Source organism: Staurois parvus, unplaced genomic scaffold (genome assembly GCF_062004578.1).
Source record: "Staurois parvus isolate SC_StPar_1 unplaced genomic scaffold, SC_StPar_1.0 ptg000048l, whole genome shotgun sequence".
NCBI classification, from domain to species: Eukaryota; Metazoa; Chordata; class Amphibia; order Anura; family Ranidae; genus Staurois; species Staurois parvus.
Window position 1 is genome coordinate 4959631 of NW_028317844.1, and position 25120 is coordinate 4984750.

Here is a 25120-nt window from a genome sequence, read left to right on the forward strand (position 1 = left end):
TGGCAAACAGGTCCCTGGAATAGAAGATCCGGTCTATCTGGAAAACCCATGTGAGTATTCCCAAATTGTCCTCCATCTCGATTCTGCAGAGCAGATAAAAAGGAGTTTACAAGTGGCAAAAGCATAGACCAGTTTTTATTGATCCCAAAAAGCCACCAGAACATCCACTACTTTTGGAAGATATTTTATCTTGGCACCTGGAAACCAAACTGTCTGAGTTGGTTGTTGAACCTGGAAGCCAGGGGGTCCACATCTGGGTGTCCCCCACTTGTGACACAGGTCCTAAAACAAATCAGGATGTAGGGACCAGGCATTGCTAACTGAGAAAGTCTACCTTGAATCTGAGGTTTTGTCCAGGACAAAACTCTTTCTACTTCTCTTGCTACGGCAAGACTTCTGGTTTTTCCCTAGTGGTTGATATACACTATATTGCCAAAAGTATTGGGACACCCCTCCAAATCATTGGATTCAAGTGCTCCAATCACCTCCATGGCCACAGATGTATAGAATCAAGCACCTAGGCATGCAAACTGCTTCTACAAACATTTGTGAAATGGGTGGCTCTCAGGAGCTCATTGAATTCAAGCGTGGATCGTATTCCACGGAAAACTGTTGGCATTTTAACAAAGTGTAAGCAACTGGGAACAACAACTCAACCACGAAGTGGTAGGCCATATAATATGACAGAGTGGGTCAGGGCATGCTGAAGTGCACAGTGTGTAGAATTCTACAACTGTCTGCAGAGTTATTATCTAAAGACCTCCAAGCTCTGTGTGGCCTTCAGATTAGCACAGCAACAATGCATAGAGAGCTTTATGGAATGGTTTTCCATGGCCGAGCAGCTGCATCCAAGCCTTACAAGTGCAATGCAAGGTGTTGGATGCAGTGGTGTAAAGCACACTGCCACTGGACTCTAGAACAGTGGAGAGGTGTTCTCTGGAGTGACGACTCACGATTCTCTATCTGGCAATCCGATGGACGTGTCTGGGTTTGACAGTTGCCAGGAGAACGGTACTTGCCTGACTGCATTTTGCCAAGTGTAAAGTTGGTCAAGGGGGGATTATGGTGTGGAGTTGTTTTTCAGGAGTTGAGCTTGGCCCCTTAGTTCCAGTGAGGGAACTCTTAGGCGTCAGCATACCAAGACATTTTGGACAATTTCATGCTCCCAACTTTGTGGGAACAGTTTGGGGATAGCCCCTTCCTGTTCCAACATGACTGCGCACCAGTGCACAAAGCAAGGTCATAAAGACATGGATGAGCAAGTTTGGGGGTAGAGGAACTTGACTGGCCTGAGCTGAAGCTGTTACAGCTACAAAGGGTGGGCCAACTCAATATTGAACCTTACAGACTAAGATTAGGATGCCATTAAAAGTTCATGTACATTAAAAAGGCAGGCGTCCCAATACTTTTGGCAATATAGTGTACATTAGTGTTTCTCAACCAGGGTTCCGCAAGAAGTCCCCAGGGCTTCCGCCATGAAACCACATTATGGCAGACGTATACCGCCTAATGTAGTTTCCAGTGTCGTTTGCAGTGTGCGCGAACAGTCAGTAGTGTCAGCGTGTATTGATACCCATTGCCTTCTCTATAGTTCTGGCCCCTATAAAGTCAGAGGGCGGGGCCAGGAATAGTGCAGAGTTTGGGAGCTGAAGAAGGAGGTGACAGCTTTCTGTGACAGCTTAGAGCACAGAGCAAAAGCACTTGGCTTGCATTGGAAGGTGAGATCCTATAGCTACAGAGACAGAGAGTGCAAGGGGTGGTGGAGGGAGGAGGGTAGAGAGCCGCTAGCCACTGAAGCACATGGCTGGATCAGGAGCCGAGATCCTGTTACAGCCGCAGTATTACAGAGTGCGAGAGGAGGAACCAGAGAGCCACCAGAGCATGTGGCTGTATGGGAGGTGAGATCTGTATGGGAGGTGAGAGTGCTGGAGGAGGGGAAGAAAGGAGGCAGGAGGTGACATCCAGTGTATGACAGCAGTGATGCAGACTTCATAAAGTAGGAGCACATAGTTGGATCACACTGAATGTAGGAGGATGTGAGGTGATAGTAGCTTTTTGTTATCATGCCATAAATGTATGGTACATAAAGCTATTATGATCTCACCTCCTCCTACATTCAGTCTCATCCAGCCACAATCTCCCACTCTCTGCATTCAGCGTTGCCATATACTGAATATCACCTCCTCATCCAGCCATGTGCTTCATCTACAGCTCACTGATCAGACTTAATTTTCCGTGAGCTGTAGATCTGAACATATTTTTTCAGGGGTTCCCCCGAGATCTCAAACTTTTTGCAAAGGGTTCCTTGAAGGTAAAAAGGTTGAGAAACACTGGTATACGTGATTGCAGTGGTGTTGTATGACTTAATGCAGATCGAATGACCGTTTATCCGCAGGTCCAGTGTTGTATGGAGAACCAAACTGCTTGAAGCACCAGCATGTGCACAAAATGGAATTCCTCTAGGACTCAAATTTCTGACACTAACAAGGGGTCTAGGAGTGACTGACTGGCATCTGTTGTATGAATTTTCCTAGAGATCAGAAGGAAGGTTTTCTTTAATTCCAGAACTGGATTCTTCAGCCACCAGACCAGAGATTACTTTGTCTTTCAGATCAGGTGGATTTGTTTGTCTACAGACTGAACTAATGTGTCCTGTTGAGTGGTAGGATTCCGGAAAAGAAGAGAGGCACTGTCTCATTACCATCAAGAACAGAACTCCCATGCAGAATTGCATTAATTCAGACTGCTCTTGGCCTGTAGAGGTCTAGTAGTAGAGAGTGACAAGTTTTCCAAGGCTTGATTGTATCCAGGATAAGACCCAGGTACTCCAAGCAATATGCCAGTTCCATAACTGACATCTGAAGATTCACTGTCCCACTTAACTATTTTAAAGCAGTATTAAAGCCAATAGCAAAGATTATATTGCAGCTTACCAATTCTTAATGTGATGACTGCATTAGTTTTCTTTTTTAAGCTTTCTTTCTTTTATTTTCACCTGTGATCCTGCCAGTAAATCTGTTGATTTTCAACAAAATGAGCTGTCCTGCAGATGTAGCAATTAGAGTGTTCAGACAAACTATTTAACACTGTCAGAGATGCTTACAATGATCAGCTTTTATTTATGTAAATCTTTATCCCAAAAGGGAAAAAACTGTTGCTGTAACTACTTATAAAGTATTAGATAGAGAGAAAACAGGTGGCGCACACACCTAGTGCATTATCCAAGGTTTATTGTAGGAATGAAATAATAAAAACATACTCACAGACGAAGCATGTATCTAAAAAGCATAGAAAAATGACAATGGCCACAACAGCGGGCAAGGTGTTCTCACTGTCAGTGCGGTCAAAACACTGACGCGTTTCGGGGACGAATCCCTTTCCTCGGAGCTGATGACCAACCTCTGATGCTGATGTATGGACAGAAAGAGCCTCACTGTGAGGCTGTGTGTCAGGAACGCGCACACAATTGAGTGCATTCCCGACACAATAGAGAAACGTGCTGTTCTTTAGCAGATACCTGGGGGGACCATTAATTCCTAATGGCACCCCCAGTACATCGGCAAAACATCTGTGTTTTGTGCGCTTAATTGCATGGTGCAGAAGCACCATGTGGTTTCGTGTGGCACAATTTTAAAAAAGGACCAGGGACCTCTTTCCCTGCTTTTCTGCCGCAAAATGCGCAGAATTTACCTGCAGAATGCAGGTCGCACACATGTGAACCAAGCCTTATCAGCAGTTTGGTTTCAATTTGTTATTGTATTAAATCTGCTAGTGTGTGTCTAACATTCCCTTTCCTCCAGACTAACAATGCTGCCGTCCAAAGGCTAGCACAGCAATGAGTACCTTGGTGAACACTCAGGGTGCAGAAGACAAAACAGATGGCTGAGCCACACTTCAGAGCAAGATGGTATAGAAAAGACATCTATCCTTATAGAGCACAAGCAACAAATTAAGCATGCTGGGATTGGGAGGGTTTATACAAGTCTGGCCATTGTGTTTTGTTTTCCAGTGTCCAAATCCACATGTAGGTGTAATCCAGTATAATCCAATTGTCTCAGAATCCCCAATCCTTAATGAACAAAAAAGAAATGTGTTTTTCATTTATAATGTACATGGCACCAAAGGCGCAGGAAACCAATTTTTCTGATGTGACAAGATGTTTCGCAGGACAGGAACAACTATTGTGTTGTAAGTATAATTAGATTAAATTCCTGCTCTCTTTTTTGCTTTGATATGGAAGGAACCAGTGAATGTAAAACAAGGAAAGGTGGGCTAAAGATAACAAAATAAGTAGAAAGGAGAGGGAATAGGAGAAGACACAAAAATAGGGTCTGGCTGAAAAATAGGTGTGTGTGTGACAGGAAGATGGGTGGACTTTGGAAGGTAGAGTTGTGTGTGCGTGTGTGTATAAAAACTCCTACCCTTTCTCTAAGGGGATGTACCATTGCTGTGTTCTTAGGAAGAAAGCACATTCTGGTATTCTTGCAAGGACGTAAACCTTACCAACACAGTTCTTTCTCATACTTTAAATATTGAAGTCAAGATCTCTTTAAATGTTCCAATAAACAGTTTTTTCCTAGAAAATAATTTCAACTTTGCCATTTTGTTTCATGTTAATGGCCCTTTACTGAAGTCAGTGGAGAAAAGTGTAGTTTTGTACTAATAACATTAAAACAGGAGATTCACATACAATAATTGTACTGTGCAGAGAACAATGTGGGCGTGCTGCTGCTTGAAAATAGGCTTTTGTTCACTGTTTAAGAAAAACATGGTCGAAGAATGCAAAAACAAAACTCTCGGAAAAACAGAGGGGGTGTTAACTTGTTTATAGTTGCTGGGCACTTACACGGTCACAGAGTTCCTCAAATGTGCAGTCAGCAATGGATCCACAGGCTTTGCTCAGCTTCAGCTCCCTGCCCTGCACTTTCAGAATCCTTGGTCTTGTTACTATGGAAACAGGAACAAAAGCTCAGTCTTGTCTGGATAATTACCCTAAAATTCATCCCTTACAGCTAGGAAATGCAAAGCTTGATGAATAATAGCACATGATTCAACACATAAATTAGACAAAATGCTGATACAATGACTGCCACTTGAGTGTGGCATCAACCCATAGACAGCAATGGAACTTATTAATTGGTCAGTGGAGATTGGGCATTGTGTTTTAAATGCGTTCTTTTTCAAGAGAAATTAACTTACGTACCATCATTTTGTTTCTGAGCCAGCTCATCAAACAACTTATCCATGACAGCCTCCACATCAGCTTCACTTGTGCTACAGAGAAAAGAAGAATAGCATGTGAAATTAATAACACTCAAAGCCAGCATCTAACAGCTGCCTCGGACTGCTTAGCTTCCTGTCCATACACCTATACATCTATATTCAAAGGGAAAAGGATGTTATGTTCTAAACACAAACATTACATTTACAATGCACTTCAAAAGTGGGAATATTAACTTGCAGGCAGATGATTTGGCCTTATTTGCATACACTGAAAGGCTCATGTGATTCCAACAGCTTCTTGTAATGAGGCAACACAGGCACAACAAAGCTCTTAATGCCATGTGTATACAAAGAGGCAGAGTAAGCTACTGGCTTTCTCTTGAATGCAAAGCAAAAGTAAACACACCAGACTAGTGAAAGTCTTTTATTCATGTGTGTGATGGACTCATCTTGGTTTATAGTGAAGATATGAGCTTTTAAAAAGACTAGTCTGCCACAATAGTTATTGTTCTTTCATTATGTGCCTACGATAAAAGATTTTAGGGATTATAAGTAAATCACAGCTAGGCATCATAGGGATCACTCAGTAAGACAAACGACAATAAGTTCAAAAACTTATAGCAACCAAATATACTTTTTGAATTATTTGATAATGAAAGTTGAATTTGGGTTGGTTGCCACAGGTTCCTGAACTAGAACAACATTATTGGCACGAAAAAAAAAATGACGTGCAGTTATCTCAGCACTTAATAAGACCTCTGAGTTCTTTATTTCACAGATCTGTGTGCATTCTCTGTGTCAATGGTATTTGTAGAGCTTCCCAAGGAGCAGAGGCTAAGGAGTGCCTTCATTAGGAGACCTTGAAAGGTGACATCCCAGGTCAAAGTAAAATTGTTAAAGTTAAATTTGGCCAACTGACAACAGCTAATAAGCAACTGAAGATAAGTTTGAATTGTTATGCAAGGGTGCAATCCACAAACCTTGCACAGGTCAGCACAAGTGGCAGAAGGTAAAAGCAGGCAGCTAACGGGTGTGTAATAGCAGACAGGATTCACAGAATAGGAACATGAAGCTCACAAAGATGGACATGATCAATCCCAGTGCACAGAGCAGAATTTGAATCTGCTAGTGAGCAATGAGGCATGTTTGTACTACACCATTACAACCAGTAGATAGCACAGGCTCACACCTATGGCAAATGCCTCCAGAAACAAAAGCGAAAAAATGTCTACAGGCAATCTTCTCAACGGGATAAAGACAACCAGCTGACCAAAGGAGATAAATGGGGGATCCTATACTATCAATTACCCAAAGGATAGCTAAATGCAAGCACAAAAACATAATATCCTGCAACTTATCAGTTATTAGATGTGGTTGGTTGCATTGGTTGACTTTTTTTTAGGCATAGAACATTTTCAGAAAGTACAGAACATACCTGTTGCTCTTGCCAGAAATGTAGCATCCTTGTCACTTCCTACAACCTAAACAGGGGTTTTGGACCCATTTTTCCTCTTTATCATTGGCCTAATGATACATGTATTGATATAATGTATTTATGTGGTTTTCTATTAATGTTATCTTTAAGGTCTATGTGGCTTGATCTGGTACATATTTTGAAGACCCTTGCTCATATGCCCCTTTGCTCACCTGTATAGGTGAAGTATTTCTGGAAATACATAGATGTTCACAACTATAATGGTGGGTCCACCCCTTATGTGATGTAATGTTTCTCTTTTTTGCTTTAATACCTTTTGGAGATGTCCTTTACTACTAAATCCTCTCTTGGAATGATTTGCGTGGTCTCTGCGTTCTGATTGGGAGGGCCCCGGGTATTTGAGGCATGCCAAGATGCGGGCTGGGGAGTAGCAGCAAACTTTGACTTTGTTTTTAAGCTTGGCTGAAGATTTACTTCTCTGTTTTCTACCTTCTCACGTTGTGAGCATTGTATACTTGAAATTATGTTAATGCATTATAAGGATACATATTATATGTTCTAAATAAATGCACTTTTAATCTTACAGATTATATCACCTCTGTGCAGAATCTTTTCCTTGAGTAAGGAGTAGAATTACTCCGAAATGCGTCAGTTTATTATAAGACAAATTCTGTAACTAACAAATATCTCATGATGGTGATGTAACAATATATATGACCTTCAGACACAGCTGTTATTACATGTATTATGTGTGGAAATTTTTACACATTTTATGGAAAAAAAAAAAGTCATATATTTTTAACTATATGTATTAATGCCTTAAAAGTTCCACTGAATCAGGATTTTTTTTTCTCAAATCTGCATAACATTTTGGGGATGGTGGTTTATAATCAGGAATTCTTTTTCTACTATAACCTGAACAGGAAGCAAAAACAATCATATTTTTTCTGTAAACCACTAAGCTCTACACCCTTATGTAATGGAGATTAACAAAGGCAGACATGTTTAGAGTGTTGCCTATGTGACAACCATGGTTGCCTCCAAAGATAGAGGAGTGAGTGCAGGGACAGAAAGTGTGTTATTCGCAAGATCACCAGAGGAAAATAAAGTTAAAAAAGCCTGAAAAAGAAAAACTAATGCAGCCACCAAATCCAGAGACTGGTAAGCTGCAACATATTACATTTTTGCTTTTGGGTTCAAATATGTGGATAGGCATGGACCAGATGTATTGATCCCTTAGAGATGCCAGAGCATTCGCTTCTAGTGCAAGGGTCTCCAAACTTTTCAGTATGAGGGCTACAACATATATTTTACATATATTCACCGGTGGAAAAATAATCAGTTTTATAAATAAATGAATACATTTTAAAAGAATGACTAGGTTTTAGATGGATCTTTCTTTGTAATCAACATGATATTATTCATAACAACATGTTCTTATGAGTCCCTCATAAGGTCCTACTTAGATCAGACTCCTCATCAGAGCCCCCCCCCACCCCTTATCATCAGGGTTCACCTTCATATCAGAGTCCCCATCATTGACCCTCTTACCTCTGTAACAAGGCTTACAGAGTGGCTTTAGCTTTGTAAGAGCAGGGCAGGAGCTAGGAAGCAAAGCAAGTCTAGATGAAGAATGTTCTGTCCTCCTATAAATGCTGGGGCAAACATGTTCTATTATTATTATTATACAGGATGTATATAGCGCCAACAGTTTGCTCAGCGCTTTACAATATAACGGGAGACAATACAGCAACAATACAGTTCAATACAAGAGGGATAGGAGGGCCCTGCTCCTTGGAGCTTACAATCTAGGAGGGAGGGGCTAGTGGTACAAAAGGTAGTAACTGTGGGGGATAGACTGGTTGGAAGAGTAGAAGATTCCATTATTAGCTGAGGACAGGATAGGCTTCACTGCAGAGATAGGTTTTCAGAGATCGCCTAAAAGTGAGCAGAGTAGGCGATAGTCTGATAAATTGGGGTAGAGAGTTCCAGAGGATGGGGAAGCTCTGGAGAAGTTCTGAAGACGAGCATGGGAGGAGGAGACAAGGGAGCTAGAGAGTAGGAGGTCATGCGAGGAGCGGAGAGTACGGTTTGGGTGGTATTTGGAGACAAGATCGGTGATGTAATTTGGGGCAGAGTTATAAATGGCTTTATATGTTATTGTTAATGTTTTGAATTTTATCCGTTGGGCAATGGGAAGCCAGTGGAGGGATTGGCAGAGAGGGGTGGAAGATACAGAACGGTTAGTAAGGTGGATAGTAGTAAGTCTGGCAGCAGCATTCATGATGGACTGAAGAGGGGATAGCCTGCGATTAGGTAGGCCAATGAGGAGGGAGTTATAATAGTCAAGGCGAGATATAACAAGGGAGTGAATAAGTTGCTTAGTGGTTTCAGAGGTTAGGAATGGCCGTATCTTGGAAATGTTGCGGAGGTGAAGTCTACAAGATTTGGACAGTGATTGGATTTGGGGCTGAAAGGACACATGGGAGTCTAGGATTACACCTAGCACCCTGGCATGAGGGGAGGGACTGATGATTGTGTTATTGATCTTGATGGATAAGTCTGGGGAGGGGACACAGGCTGGGGGGAATACTAAGAGCTCAGTTTTGGAAAGATTGAGTTTGAGGAAGTGGAGTGACATCCATGCCAATATATCACTTAGTAGGTTAGTAATGCGAGAGGAGACAGAATGGGTGAGGTGAGGGGTAGAAAGATAGATTTGTGTGTCATCAGCATAGAGATGGTACTTAAAGCCATTGGAATTTATCAAGTGACCAAGGGAGGAGGTGTAGATGGAGAAGAGAAGGGGTCCAAGGACAGAACCTTGAGGAACCCCTACAGAAAGAGGGAACTTTTTTATAGCAACCAAGGACATGGCACGGCAGGGGGAAGGATGGGAAGTAAAGACTGTGCACATCAGCTGCAAACCAGATACAGTCTTGAAGGGGGACACAGTTTGTAGACCCCTGTGTCAGAGGATCCCTGTACCTGGAGACAAACCAGTGCAGTGTTTGAATCTGGAGACCAGGAGGTCCATATCCAGCATTCTCCAGCTGTGACAGCTCCTGGAACTCCTTCAGGTATAGGTACCACTACCATGGAATCAAATGCTGTCACTCTGCTAACTGTCCACACTTGGGATGTACATGGTGGATGAGGCAGGAACATAAAAATTCTGAACAGGATAGGATCAAAGCTACCTGTCTTGCCATGGCAACACTTCTGGTACTTCCTTAATGGTAGATGTATATCACTGCCATAGCGTTGGCTGACTGAATCACCTTCCAGTAGGATGGTCCAACTTCAGAGACAGCCAAATCGACTGACTTTCCAGGATGTTGATCAGGAGATTAGAAAAGGTTTTCCCCGATACCTAAATCAACAGACCAGAGACAACCTGGTCCACTGTGACAAATAAGTCGGTCTGTTCAGGTACTTGATTGATGAGACCCATGACAGAAGAATGTTGCGTTGCAGTGGTCTGGAGTGAGACAGGACAAAGGTGGCTTCCTTCAGGTCCAAGGTTCTAAAGCAGAGAGTTGGTTGACTCCTAGAATGGATAGCTGGACTCTGAGATCTGTGAAATTCAACTGTGAAAGAAACACTCAAGCCTGAGCTATGTCCAGGATTAGATCCAAATATTCCAAACCATGTGACAGTTTCAGCACTAATTTCTAAAGGTTCAGGATACATCCAAACTGTTGTAACATCTGGACAGTCAAAGCCACGTTGTCCAACACAGCCCACACTAACTTTTCCTTCAACAGAAGGTTGTCTAAGTATTCTACAACAGCAGTGTCACGAGAATGTAATGTAGGTACCCCACAGCAAAGCCTAGAAAACACTAAAATGCTGAAAAATGAGGATAAGTAGGTTTCCACTTTGATATCCACACAAGCAAGGAAAGAATAGTTAACAGGTAAAAAAAATATCTTAGAAACCTTATTGCAACAGGAATTTGGACAATGACACATAGGGATAGAAGACTCGAGAGGATACACTTGGGACCTACGAAAATGCGCAAAAACTCCAATGTGCAGCCATAAGAAACCATTTTCAAAGCAATGACAGACTGACAGCGGCTCCAGCGGTTCACCAGGGTTTGGAAGAAAATGCAAAGGGAACGGTTATGTGCAGAGAGGGACAGATGATTGTCCCTGGATGCAAGCTGTCTGTGTCTAGGGTGGAACATTTTTTCCTAACTGAAGGTGTGCAATTACCAAATACCAGAGGACAGCTGCTGGTAACTGCACTCGCTGTCAACCTGCCATTGTTTTGTACATGCTTCCTGGTGGTGGCTGTCCGCACACACCTGGGCTCCTGATGCAATTTTCTGCTGGATACCAAATCAGTACTGGAGCAAAAATACTGATTTGGCTGCGTGAATGAGGCCTTGCAGGTGGACAGGGAACCAAGGTAGGAGTGACTCCATGAGAACTTTGCCGAAGTTGAAGAAATGTGACAACTGTGCAGCCTGTACGATAGACTCTTCTGAGCAAAAGAGTGCTTTTGCCATCAGCAGTGTCCTAGATAATTAGTATCACCAATCAATCCAAAGAGAAAAAGTCTCTTGAAGATCATGAAAGAAAAAGGAACCTTTTTATACAAGAATTCTACAGCCAAGCACCTTAACCAAAGTGTTTATCCATGTGTACCAACATGAGATTAATGAGATTCATGTGAGCCCAAAAAGCAGAAGGAATTTAACAAACCATTACAGCTGAAATTAAAAGCTACAGACATTTGCCACATGTACTATAACCAAAGGATCAATTGCAGTAGTGAAGTGAACTATTTTAAAAGAGATTTTGAACGGCTAGTCATGGTTTGACAAGGAACAGTCACAAGGAGGGTGAATTTAAAAAATTAATTTTTTTTGTTTAATGAAGTTATAATGAAGGGTACAAACGCTGCTATAAGGAGAAAACAACTTCTTTGATTTGGGAATGAGAACAGCAGGCTCAAACAATCTGACATTCTTTCTTCAGAGGTGGCAGAGAAACCTCCATTTGATAAACAGTCTCTAGAGCGATCCCAGGTGGAACAGGGAAGTCCATCATGTCTGTGTTAGGGAGTAAGGAATGAAAGCTAATGAACGAGAAAATGAAGAGGAGGACTTCCCCATATATCCAACTTGCAAGTATATATAGTAAAAAATAAGCACAGAATAACACGAGAAAAGTAACTCCCCATGCCAATGGCAGTTAGAGTTGCAACTGTAGCAAATACCACCAATATATCCCTAGTACTTAAAGCAGTAATAAACCCAAAAGCAAATATTTGTTATACTACAGCTTTCCAACTCTTAGATGTGATGGCTGAATTAGTTTTCTTTTACAGGCTCTCTTTCCCTTATTTTCACCTGGTGATTTGGCCTGCAAGTCATTTGTTTTTTCAAATAGCAAGCTCTCTTGCAGATGTAGCAATTTCAGGGATGAAACAAACCATTTACCGCTGACAGGGGTGCTTACAATGATCAACTTCTATTTACGTAAAACCTTTATTCCAAAAAAAAAAAAACATGTTGCTGTAATGGCTCATAAAGAGTTAGCTGAAGTTTGGCTTCAATGTGTTAGTGTATCTAAATCTGCTAGTACATCTAACGCTATACTCCCCCCTCCGGAATGACAATGCTGCTGTCCTCATTCATCCAGTAGGGGGGCACTCTAATACAGGGAGTGTGTTACTGGCCAGATCACCAAAGGGGGAAAAGAATTACAGAAACTAGTGCAGCCACCACAACTGGCTGGTAAGCTACAATTTAAATATTTTGGTTTTGGGTTTAATACTGCTTAAAACAGAGTAGACCTTAATCCAGCACAAGCCTGCTAGGCACTCACAACAGTGAGTAGCAGAGACAGGGACAGCAAAACTGCCTCAGCTCTGGCCCAATGACCTGACCTCAATAGCTGAGTTTTACATGAACTAGAACACAGATGGTAGTCCCTGCTGACAGCAGGACTGTCACAAAGAGAACACCCTTATAGATGAGAAACTGGGGAACCATGCTGCTTAGCTGATTGGAAAGACTTTAAAAATGTTCATATCCAGCCTGAATCTAGCATGGCAAGCTGGTTTTAACCCAAAGGTTGTAAATCCTTATATACCCAGTGAACTATCCTGAGGTGATACACAGAGGTGAAACAAATCCTCCTTTATAAACTGTACCTGTCTATCTGCAGTCTTCTCTTCTCTATATCTGTTCAAAATGCTCAATTTATAAAGCTTTTCTGAGAGTTTAGAAAAGAGGGGGCGGAGAGTTGAAATACACTCTGCAGAGCGCAGTGAGAAGAGCTCTGAGAGCTGATTGGAGGGAAGAGACACACCCCCTTCACACAGCTCACAGAAAAAGAGCTGAGGCTGTCAGTCTGCTGGAGATCCATTCCCTGTCACCATTTTTTCTTTTGGTGACAGGAAAACTTGTCAGAAGTGATTTATGCTGATAGCAAAAGAACAAATCAGCAGACAGCAATTACACTTAGTTCTCTTAATTGAGACAAGTACACACTACAGAGGGATATGCTTTGTCCATATCTCATGGCTGAGGTTTACAACCACTATAAGACTCCCCTTATCTCAAAGGATGAGAAAGAAAAATCATTTAAAAAAATTATATAGTTTAAAGTAGATGTAAAATACTGTTAATAAAAATGTTATATATTACTGAGGCTGTACAATCCATGTTGGTTAAGTAAATATTTATCAAAACTATTTTCTACAAAAATACACTAATCCCTGGTTCCCTCGGAATGTAACTTTGAGATTGTGCTACTTCACTTGATGTAGCACAATTTCAAAGCCACAGGTCAGTGCAATTTCAGGTGCGACTTGCCTGACATCTATGTGACTCCATGCACAGATGTTTATGCAAGTCGCACCTGAAATCATCAAAAATAGTGCAGGTACTTTTTCAAAATTGGTGCGACTCCAACAGAGTCGGAGTTGCACCGATTTGAACGGTTCCATTGCTGATAATAGGGTGCGACTTCCCCTGGTTCACACCGGTGTGACTTGTCATGCGATTTGAAAGATCCAAATCGCATGACAAGTCACACCGGTGTGAACCAGGGTTTTTACAGAGTAGGGAATAGTTAAAACTCCTGCAAGTAAACCACTATTGAGATTTCTCTTGACTTCCGGACCTGGAGACAGCATAAAAAGTTAAAGGAAATTTTTTCTAAAATGAAGGGAAATATTTATTTATCACAAGTATTTATATAGTGCCGTAGATTGTACATTCACATCAGTACCTGCCCTAAAGGGAATTCCAATCTAAAGTTGGGCAGCTAGCAAGGAACAGGTGTCCCCATTTGAAAAGTTCTGTTCCTGAAACAGCTGATTATTATTGGATTGCTCACTCATCACTTTCTGTCCAGGTTGCAATTGCTGCCAAAACAAAGAAAGGAGGGAAATCTCTCCAATATGAACTAAAACAGCAATGCCAAAAAACATAAAAAAAAAAAAAGTTTTGACTAGAGGCACATTTTAACCAATGACAAATACATGTACATTTAAAGTGGAATTCAGCACTAAGCTTAGAACTGCTCCCACCCCCTTCTAACTCCTATACTAACTACCCTGTAGAAGCAAGATGGTTATACATACTAATTCTCGGGGCACTCTGGTCTGGTTATGTGATCTCCCCAGTGGCCAGCTTCAGGGGTGAGGAGAGAGTGCCAAACGACTGGGCGGTCATGTCTTCCATAGGCTTATCATGGGGCATCCATTGTCAACTGTCCCTCCTCTGTCCTGAAGCAGCCTTCTGGAGGCCGATCATAAAAGCCCACTGGAGAACCGTGAGAATAGGTAAGTATAAGCATCTTCCTTCTACAGGGTAGTTCATATAGGAATTAGAAAGGGGTCAGAGTCGTTTAAGCCTGGGTTCACACTGATGTGGTGCAGAATTCGCAGTGGTTTCTGGGTGAATTCCGCACTGCATCACAATCGCACCCCGTTCATGCCAACCGCTGTGGGTGTGTATGTTAACAACACCCCGAAATCGGTCTGCAAAACGCGGTGCAATGTGCAGAATTGGATCGCATGGGTGTGAATACCCATGTGATCCGATTATAGAGCAGACCAAAAAAAGGGTCCTGCACCTTTTTGGTGCAGATGCGGTGAGATCTGAGCCATACAAAATGTATGGCTCAAATCGCACCGCACAGAATTCGCATGTGATTTGCACAGGAATGCAGTAACATGCGATATGTGATAAGTGTGAACCCAGGTTTATACATAGTTCTAGCCTGGACTTCTACTTTAAAGTTTTTTTGTGTAACAGTGAAACCTGAAGGAATGCAAAACACTTTCCTTAATCTATCTGTCACTATAGAAAATGGGTGCAGTATGCTTGTGGACTCTTTGACTGTGTATCCCTATAATTATATATTTATATTAGGTGTGCACAGCTATTGTGTGTTTCAAAATGTTGTATGTATTTTTTAATTCTATTAAATGAATTTATTTTTTTTTTTAAAAGGCCGTCACAAAGTAGCTGACATGCCTGCTATGTAACACACAGATGGTGACAGGTCCACCTTTTATAAAGACATCAGGGTTCTATTATATGTGTCCTGTGTACTGTGGTTGGAGAAGACAGTCCATGACAACCTTCATCCCAACACTCAACTGTGAACCCAGAAGCGCTCAGGACAGAACACTATGGGTTGATTCTCAGTCAAAGGGAGATTGGTGAACATAAAACTAACCACTAATCTACCTACTCAGGATCCTGATGTTAAAAACAATAAGACAGAAATGGTTAGGACCAGCAGCGATGAGCAGAAGTTTCAGTTTTTTAGTCACTCCTACAATTTTAATAAATACTTTAAATTTACAAATAGTTAATGGGTTTTGCAGACTGATGGTGGTGGTGTAATTGTGTGGGGAAAATTTTCTTGCAACACATTAGATCCACTGAATAGACAGTGTATCAGACAACATGAACCTCTTTTTTTGTGCACATAGCCACTGCATGTAAGCCACTTAAAAATCTGATAAATGCTTGCATGTTAGATTCATAAAGTAAACAAATACATGCAACAAAGCTATATCCCATATGCGGAAATTAAACTAACAGGGTCTGTGTCAAAAGGCTTGTTTCAACAGCATCAGTTTGACATCAGTTTGAGATGGTTCTGAGATCGTTCAAAATTTAATGCCAGATGCATTTGACCTGCAGTTGACCACCTTCTGACCTGCTTCAGGCAGGTTTTGCATTTCCATAGACTAGTATGAGAATGGAAAACCTGTTTGAAGTGCACAAAAGCCCTTTGACACAGGCTCTGACTCATGTGTTGGCAAACCTATATTCGAAGGAAATGGTCATATCCAGTATTACAAAGCATAAACACTTACCAAACAAATGTAATGTAGAGGAACAGAAAAGAGTTATACTTACAGGAAATATATTTTACCAGCTGCAGACAGTACCCGTTTCCGATAGTCTATACCAGAGTCCAGCTGAACACTGTTGCAGAATGTCTGCAAGACAAAATGTAATATTTATACATTATGCTATACATAGCTAAAATAACAACAGCAAGAGCACAATAAATCCAAAGGACTTATGATCAGATTCTACTCCAGTCAAAGAAAAAAAGTACATGTCTGTGCTGCCTGAGCTTTTAGGCTCTATGTATACGAGTCTACCCTGACCACCGGACGCGGGAAACCACAAATCGAAGCAACTGCGGTACCGCTATTTTGCGTTTTCCCGCAGTTGGTGGTCAATACATTCCTATCCTGAACGCGATTCTCCCGCGTTCAGGAGAGGGAGATTTAACCTCACCTAAAACGCAGCAGCTCCTAAGCTCTGCTAATAGCCTATGTGTAGATGGACACACAGGCTTTTAAGGAGTTGAGTTTAGGAGCTTTGGCAAAAAAATACCAAAAGCTCCTAAACTCGAGTTTAGGAGCTGCTCGTGTACGTGAAGCCTTATTGATCATTACTTTGTGAAATAATAATTTTTTCCACCATTTTATAAGTTGTTCACTTTTTTGTAGTGCTTAGTGGTTGTTTTTTTGTTTATATTTATTTTTAATTTTGTAAAAGTAAAATATTACCAGTGAGAAACAGAATAATATATCACTTCAGATATCTATACTAGGGGCATGTGCACACCTATACTTGGATCCCTACCCTAAATTTGCCTTTAACATTGCGATGTTAAATAAGTAGTTCTACCATGCTGCACATTACAAGAGACTGCCCAGTTACTTAGACACTGTCCAGAGCCTGCCATGGGATATATGTATGATAATATTTTCATGTAGAATGTAGAGAGAGGCTTGCATTCAGGGAGCCAGATCTGAGAAGAGCTTTCTGGGCTTGATCATCACAGCTCACATAGTCAAGCACAGAGGATGCCTGGGAATGTGCAACTCAGTTAAGCAATGGGCACTGGAAGGCAGACATTCCCCTTTTCTAGAGTAACACAATAAGTGGAGCTAACAGTAGTTAGTCACCTTCTACTTGACATGTTCGATAACACTGAATAAATTTCACCACTTATCCAAATGGCTTCCTCAATTTTAAAGAGTAACACAATTTTCATGGAAAAATATGTTACAAACATTAATATAGCAAAAATAATTGCGACACAGGCCATTTTCTAATATACATTATTAAAAATGACCTTTCCTTTTCAATCTGCAGAACTGTAATTTTCTGTAAACTGCAATGCAATTTGGCAACCTAGAGGCCTTCTGTACACAGCTGGTATACGGAATGCCTCCCAGAAATGTAATTTCCTACTTATGTGATTGGCTCACTTATTTTCCCAGAGGTCTGCACTAAGTTACAAATCTTGGGCATCCTCTACAACAAACATTTCAGTTTTGGTGAGGTACTCACAAAGGGTTAATCACGTCTAAAGGGATTCAGACCCTTCCCATTTTCCTCACTAGAGCCCTGCGAGTGCAGCAGCTGATCACTAATGAAAAAGTCACTCTTTCACATTCATTTTGCACATGGACACAGACAAACAGCTATTTCTTTAGAATAACAAAAGGTAGGAATCTGCAACAAGTTTGTTAATATCCCAGAGGGAATGTTTTTTTTCTCAAGAAAAGTAAAGTTACTCTTTAAAAAACATGTTCCATCATTTATAGTTGCTGAGACATGTTTCTGACACTCATCAAAACTGAGGAAGTGGTAAAACCTATTTATTATTGCAAAATAAATCCACTTAAATGTGACTAACTACTACTATCGTTATCCAAAAACCTAGTTAAAGTGGAGTTCCACCCGATTTTTTTATTTTTTTTCAAAGTATTCACTAGTGGTGTCCCTATGTTTGGGAGGGTTTTTTGCAGTTTGCATACCTTTTTTAGCCATTATAAATGAACTTCCGTTGTACCTCGCCACAGCAAGGTACATCATATCCGCCCACCCGTTGGTTCCTGGGATCATTGAATCATCAATTCCAGGAATCAACAAGCATCCCCCAGCTTGTAGCATTGCGTTATTTCCAAGCCGGAAATGACGCCATTCCAGGCAGAAACAAGCTGTCTCCTTTTGCTGACCACACTTGCCTTCCCAGGGTTGTCCTTTGATTGACAGGTTGCCATAAATACAGGTAGTGAACAATGGCCGTCGCCGCCATTGTTATGGCAACCTCTTCTAAATAACTTGCGCCATGAAGTGTCCTTACTGCGCAGGCGCGAGATCGAGAGGTGTATGCTGGAACAGACAGCAGCACATAATCCAGGAAGTATACAGTAGCAGGCTTCAAATACCCACATCCATCATGGAACCTGCCTGCTTCCGAAATCTATGTAAAATAATTTAGATTATTTACATAACAAGCATGATATCATACTTAGTCTAATATTACAGTGCAGGTTGTAATAATTATGGAGAGATGTTTAAAAAAAAAATTATGGGGACTGGAACGCTGCTTTAAATGAAAACCTTCACAATACTGTATATCATGTATCTTACAACAAAGCTACCCAAGAACCTGAATCAGGCTACATGAGTTCTGTACCACATCTTCCAAACAATTATTTTACTTTTAAGCTGCAATATCCTCTTGGCGGGTAACCTAGAGATCCTTCAAGGCACCAGATCTCGTGTAGGTCACTAATCTGTATTAGCTGACCATCAGAAATATACTGATACCTTCTCTAAAGTGAGTGTAGTAAAAGGTAACGAAAAATATCAGTGAGTAACCTGGCATTTGCTTGGAAACTTTTTTTCCTACTAATACAAATGTACAATTACTGACAACATAACATGATACCTACTTAAATATTAAGACTCAGAACAAGATCTCCATAGTCCAAATCAAAGAATCAAACTGACATCTTCAAATTATATATATTCTGTGTAACATGTACACTAAGAATATAAAAACTATAAGATGATGATGAATTAGATAAAGAATGGTGTTAATTACTGATGGCAAGGCATTCCCTAACTAAAAAAGAAAACCCTCAAAATTACACTGACATTTACAGATTCTGTGGCTTACTATTACGCCAATTTAGAACCTCCCCCCTCTTTAATAAATAATGTCAATGAATCTATGTAGGAATTGGTCATGACCTCAGGGGTAATTGGCAATCATTCAAAAGCAACAAGACTTAAAATGATGTATTCTTTATTTGTCTGCTTGTCTGCTGATCAGTAGATTAATAAACCCCAGGTCTTCTCTGCGACAGTTTTATGAATCAATGGTAATTAGTTACATTCTGACATCAAGAGAACTTAGTATCACTTCATCAACCTTTCTAACCTTCATTCAAGTATTAGCAGTAAATAGTTTCTAAAAGAATCTCCCAATAGGAAAGCAAAGCTTCCATGTGTTGTTCTTTGCTGTGCTACAGCAGTGTCTGTACGTGACCCATATCTAAAGCACAATCATCTGTAATTATCCCATTTGCTATAATACTCTGACTCTTTCAAACATTGTTCAGTGTGACTTATGAACAAATGCTACTTAATTTTAATAGAAATATGTCAAACATAAGGGTCGGCCAGCAATGCAAGTTCTTTGCTGCGGGTGCAGCTCCTCAGTGACCGGAGTGATCACGATTTCACTCCTGTCACAAGGAGCAGCTGCCAACACTTGCTGGAGGGAGGATTAGGCTTTCTCCTCCCTACAACCTGCAGGGGGCAATAGACAGCCGGCACTAAGGAGTGAAGGCAGAGTGTCCTTCCGCTCTCCCCTTCTCATGTGACTTATCAAATGACTGAAGGAGGGAAGGAAGGAGAAGCTGCATTCACAAGAAGATCTGGAAGTACAAAGGGGAAGGGGGGTTTACAACTGATGTAAGGGGGCACTGTGATGAGGAAACCTGATGCAAAGGCAGACTCTGATGGGACACCTGATGGGACACTTGATGCAAAGGAGGATTCTGATGGGGTTACCTGATGTAAAGAGGGGTTCTGATGGGGACACCAGATGTAAAGGGGGGCTCTGATTGGAACACCTGATGTAAAGTGTGACACCTGATATAAAGGGGGACTCTGATGGGGACAGCTGGTGTAAAGGGAAACACTTGATGGATGGGGAGACCTGATGTAAAGGGGGACTCTGATGGGACACCTAACGTAAAAGGGATTCTGATGGGGACACCGGATTTGTAGTCCTCTAGCTGGTGGTGGTATTCTGCATTGCTGTATAATGTCTTGCTGGGATTTGTACTCCTCTATAGCTGGTGGTATTCTGCACTGCTGTATTATGTATTGCTGGACACTCATTTTAATAAAATTAAACTGTTCCATTACTACATATCTTTTTCTACACACAATTGACCTTACAGAAGACTGTAATGCTCCTAGAGTGCAGTGGTCAGGCGTACGAAATCTAAAACACAATGAGCGGAATTTATCAAAACTGAAGCAGACAGAATCTGGAGCAGCTGCACATGGCAACCAATTAGCTTCTATCCTGAGCTTGTTCAGTTAAGCTTTGAAAATGAAAGCTATGAGCTGATTGGTTACTATGCACAGTTGCCTCAGATTCTGGCTGCTCAATTTTTCCATAAATTCCCCTCAGTGTCTACAATACAGGGGTCACGAGTGCAGAACACACAGGTCATTCTATGGACTACAACTAAAATGAATCCCTCTTCCCAGTACAAATCATCCCCCCAAGCCCATATCATCTACAGTACAGATCTCTCTAACATCGCTAAATCCACCCTTCCAACCTAGTCACTCAGTACAGATCCCCCTTTCCCAGCACAAACCCCTCAGTACAGACTCTCCTCACAGCACAGACTAACGTCCCCAAAACAGACCCCTCAGTACGGACCAACTTCCCCAGAACAGACGGTCCCTTCAGCACAGACCACCTCACCAACACAGACCCCTCAGTACAGACTGACCTCCCCCCCCCAGCGAAAACAACTCAGTACACCCCCCTCCCCCAGCAACTCAGTACAGATCCTCCCCAGCAAAAACTACTACAGACCAACTCTCCCAGCATAGACACCCCTCCCCCCAGCACAGACACATCCCCCCAGCATGGACCATTCAGTATAGGCACCCCCCTCAGTATAGACCTGCTCTCCCTCCCTGTTCAGTATAGACCCCTCAGAACGGCTCCTATGCCAATACAGGCCCCTCAGTAAATCTCCCCCCACTCAAGTATAGAATCCTCAGAGCCGCTCTCCCCCCACACTTTCAGTATAGACCCCTTAGACCTGCTCTCCCCCTCCATTATAGACCCTTAAAAGCTACTGAAGCACCTGGCGCAGACTCACAAGGGGTGCTGCGGCTGCCTGCCAATTATATTTTGTATTCCACAGCGTTGTTTTTCAAGTTCTGCATAGAGTGGAGAAGGATGAGAACTCCTGTAGGGTTTGGAGAGTTACTCTCATTTCCTTTGTAGTAAAATGTGGTCACCTTGACAGGAAGTGAGAAAAATTTTCTCGCGCCCTGAATAGCAGTAAAAACCCAACAGGAGTTCCCAATGCTTCCCCACTCTATGGAAAACTAGAAACAGAAGAAAAACTGTTTTTTGACTTGACATACCCCTTAACAGAACCAAAAGGGAGTAAATGAGATATATTCATTGTCAGGGTTTACATATTCAAGTTGGCCAAAATCCATTAAATATTGGGCTAATTGTGTGAACAAATTTCAATCTCCTCCTCCTTTTTTTAATGGGTTATGCTCATTAACTATAATTAAGCACCTAATGAATCTAGTGCTGTTCTGTTGTAATCCGTAGCTCCACTGCTGCACATCCAGTCCCATACCGCCCTGCATCTTCTTTTCTTTTGTCATCAGGAGCTGGCTGTCTCTTCCTAGTTTTTGCAGCTGCCCCCTAATGATGATGCACCAAACCCTTCCTCCAGTGGAAGCTGATGCCTCCTGGGATAAGTGATGTAGATATCCCAGGAGGCTGCAGAAGCAGAGATAAATGTTGTTCTCAGCTAGATGGGAATTAAGACACAGGGTAGGGTGAAATCTCAATTAAAAAAAAGGTAAATAAACAGAATTTTTTTTTTCACATTATGGAGGAGGGAGAATTGAAATGGTGCAAAGTGTAATTATTGTATAAAGAGTCACTTTAACAAGATTTCAATAACCATATTGTCTATAAAACCATATAGTATTCAGTAGCTGACAATTTTTTTTTTGTTTGTAATGTGTGTGTACAATGCATAAATCTGATATTTTTTGCCAACAGCCTTAAAAAACATTTAGCTCTAATATAAAGAATAGTGGAAGAGTTAAAAATAAAGCCTATGACTTAAAGGATTCTCTGCTTAGTTTACATTCCTTCTCTCGTTACCTACAAGTTGAAGAAAGAAAAACAAAAAGAAAAACAAGAAAAAGAAAGAAAACTTTTCTTGCATTCTATTTGGAGAAAGCTAAGAGTTCCTTGCTGCTGAGCAGATTTGGGGGTTGCAATTCTCATTCACTCTTTATGCACTGCTGCCATTATGTAAGAAGAATAAAACACTGCCTTTATACTGCCAAACCACAATGACTCTTCATACATCAAAGCATTTACACCACGAGCAGTTTTTACTTCCAAAATGATTCAAGCTGAGGGCAAAGAGACAACAATTCATACACCCTAATTACATCTAATTATCTATTCCCTTGTAGACCAGGATTGGACAGATCTATTAGCTATGTGAAATTCTCACAGCCTTTGCATGGCCTGTCCATTCTGTATAACACTGGATTATTTCAATGGTGCTGGCTTCTTGTATACTGCAAATATTAAGTTTGTCCAGGTAAACACATTATCCTCCTATGACCATTGCTTAATATGAGCATGAATTCATTTGGTAATATATGGAAAATCCCACGGTGAAACAACTGGTTAAAATGACCCTCAACACACTCTTGTTGTAGCTTCTCCCTTGGCTTTCTATTCATATTCTCAAAGAAATGTTTATTGGATTAAGGAGCCTCTCCGCAGACCTCCGGGATGGCTTGTGATAAAAAAAACTTCAAAAGGTCCTTTTAGCTGGCTAAGAGTCCTTTCTGGCATGTGATTACCATTAACTGGAGGAAAAATGTGTTCCAAAGTACCCTTTAAGAGTTAAACTGACTTATGAATAATATACAGTATATCTTATCACAATAACAAAAGAAGTCTGTCAACAAATAAAAACGTATTAGAGGTAATATTAAAAAAGAAAAAAATCTGATTTCAAGGTCTTGGTTGCAAAGAATTTGTTATATGGCACAAGAAATGAAGAAGCAGTGGAGGAAATGTAATTTGCATTCTATTTGTCTTTTAACCAGATATTTTTAGAGGCATAAACAGTTAAACGAGAGTTGTTTTTCGAGAAGAATCTGTAAAGGTTTTTAATAATGAATTCAGGGCAACACCAATACCAGACAGTGCATAATCACATTTTGCATTCACCCTTGTTTGGTCTTCATTCTAAGGTGAATAAATTAAAGTAGTGACTTAACTTAGTCCAGTCCAGGCTATTCCTATGCTATTCCTATGCTTATACCTGCTCCAACCCCCCTTCTAAATCCTTTTCTAACTATCCTGATGCTTATACTTACCTATCCACAGGGTGATGTAGTCCAGTCACATGATCAGCTCCCAGCAGCAGGTTCAGGGGAGAAGAGGGACAGCTGACAACGGATGACCCACAGCAAGCCTATTGGTGACGTCACCGCGCAGGCACTGCAGCTGTTGTCGCCGATATCTCTCAGGTTTAAGCATAGTTAGGAACAGCCTTTAAATTGTATACAAAACAAAAACTTGCTCCAAAGTGAAAAGAATTCCCATCTCAGTGATTTGTCACAGGAACAAGTGTCTGCATTGGAGGATTTTCCCTCACTTCTTGCTCTAGTGACAACCCAAAACTGAAAAGAAAAAGAAAAAAAAAGGATAGAAGAGCTTAAAGTATATTTCTACTTTTGCAGCCAAGTTGGAGTAATATCTACCATATTTGTTCCATGCCAGTCACAGAGTACAACTACAAAAATATTTAAAAAGTGCTGCTTACCATTTCAAATGACCTTTTCTGATAACTCCAGAACTGAAAATTCTTTACTTACTTCTCTTTGTTTGTTAGGGGGCTGGGGTTCTGTGTTTGCCATATATAACCCTGTTCGTACTGTAATGACAGATCTCATTATCAGTTGCAAGACAGATTTGAACACGGTCTATCCTAACGAAGAGCTGAAAATGTCATAGCCAGCCTTCTGCATTATGTACTAATGAGCTGAAACTCTATTCTACTTTGACAGACTCACTCTGAACTTGTGAGTCTAGATTCTGCCATGACACCTTCTTCAAAGAAATATCTAAAAAGGTAAGAAATGCAGTATGTTTTTTAACAATTTTTTTGGTATGCTGTGTCAAAGGGAACACATAGGCATATGGTAGGGTTTTCCAAAATATGACTGCAAAAGTGGAAATCCTAACAAGTAACTCCAAAACAGATGAGAAAGTTTGGAATTTTTAGAACAATTCCTTGTTCTTCTGTGTGGTACAAAGGTACACATCTGTTATTGCTTTTCACAGTATGTAAAAGGCTTATACAATGTACTTGCGAACTGTGAATGTGCAAGGTGAGTGGGAACAGTGTAAAGGGGGTCACAAAAAATGTTTAGTGCTTACCCTTTTTACTGTGTCTACCAAAGATAACTATGCTTCAAGTGTTAATAATAATAAATAATCACTATTAATCCCCAATTTCTATTTAAGCACACTTCACCCCTACCCTTAGAGGTGTACAAATATAAACAATGATATGCTCAGTGATAAATAAATAACAAAAATCCTTTCCTCAAATCTGTGAATGTAATAAAGTCCCAAAAATAAATCAAAAATCAAAAAAAATCTCACAAATATCATATGTCCCTTTTGAAAAATAAATAAATCAATCCATGTGTCCAAAGTTTGATTCAAATCCTCAGCCTCTTGCAGCAACTTGATTTACCTCAAAAACATAAAGACCACATAGTGCATTATCCTTAATAAAGTAAATTAATGCATGAAAACCATCCAGTGATATTTCACC

General features: G+C 40.9%; 1 protein-coding gene across 1 annotated transcript in view; it reads right to left on the reverse strand.

Moving 5' to 3' along the window:
* The window catches only part of AFG1L (AFG1 like ATPase), a 154163-nt gene that overhangs the window by 29232 nt on the left and 99811 nt on the right, over window positions 1-25120 (reverse strand). Inside the window, exons 8-10 of the mRNA XM_089664829.1 lie at window positions 16059-16141; window positions 5204-5274; window positions 4847-4947 (exon numbers count right to left, since the gene is read on the reverse strand). Of these exons, the coding sequence (XP_089520955.1) occupies window positions 4847-4947; window positions 5204-5274; window positions 16059-16141 (255 nt within the window). The remainder of the gene's footprint in view (window positions 1-4846; window positions 4948-5203; window positions 5275-16058; window positions 16142-25120) is intronic.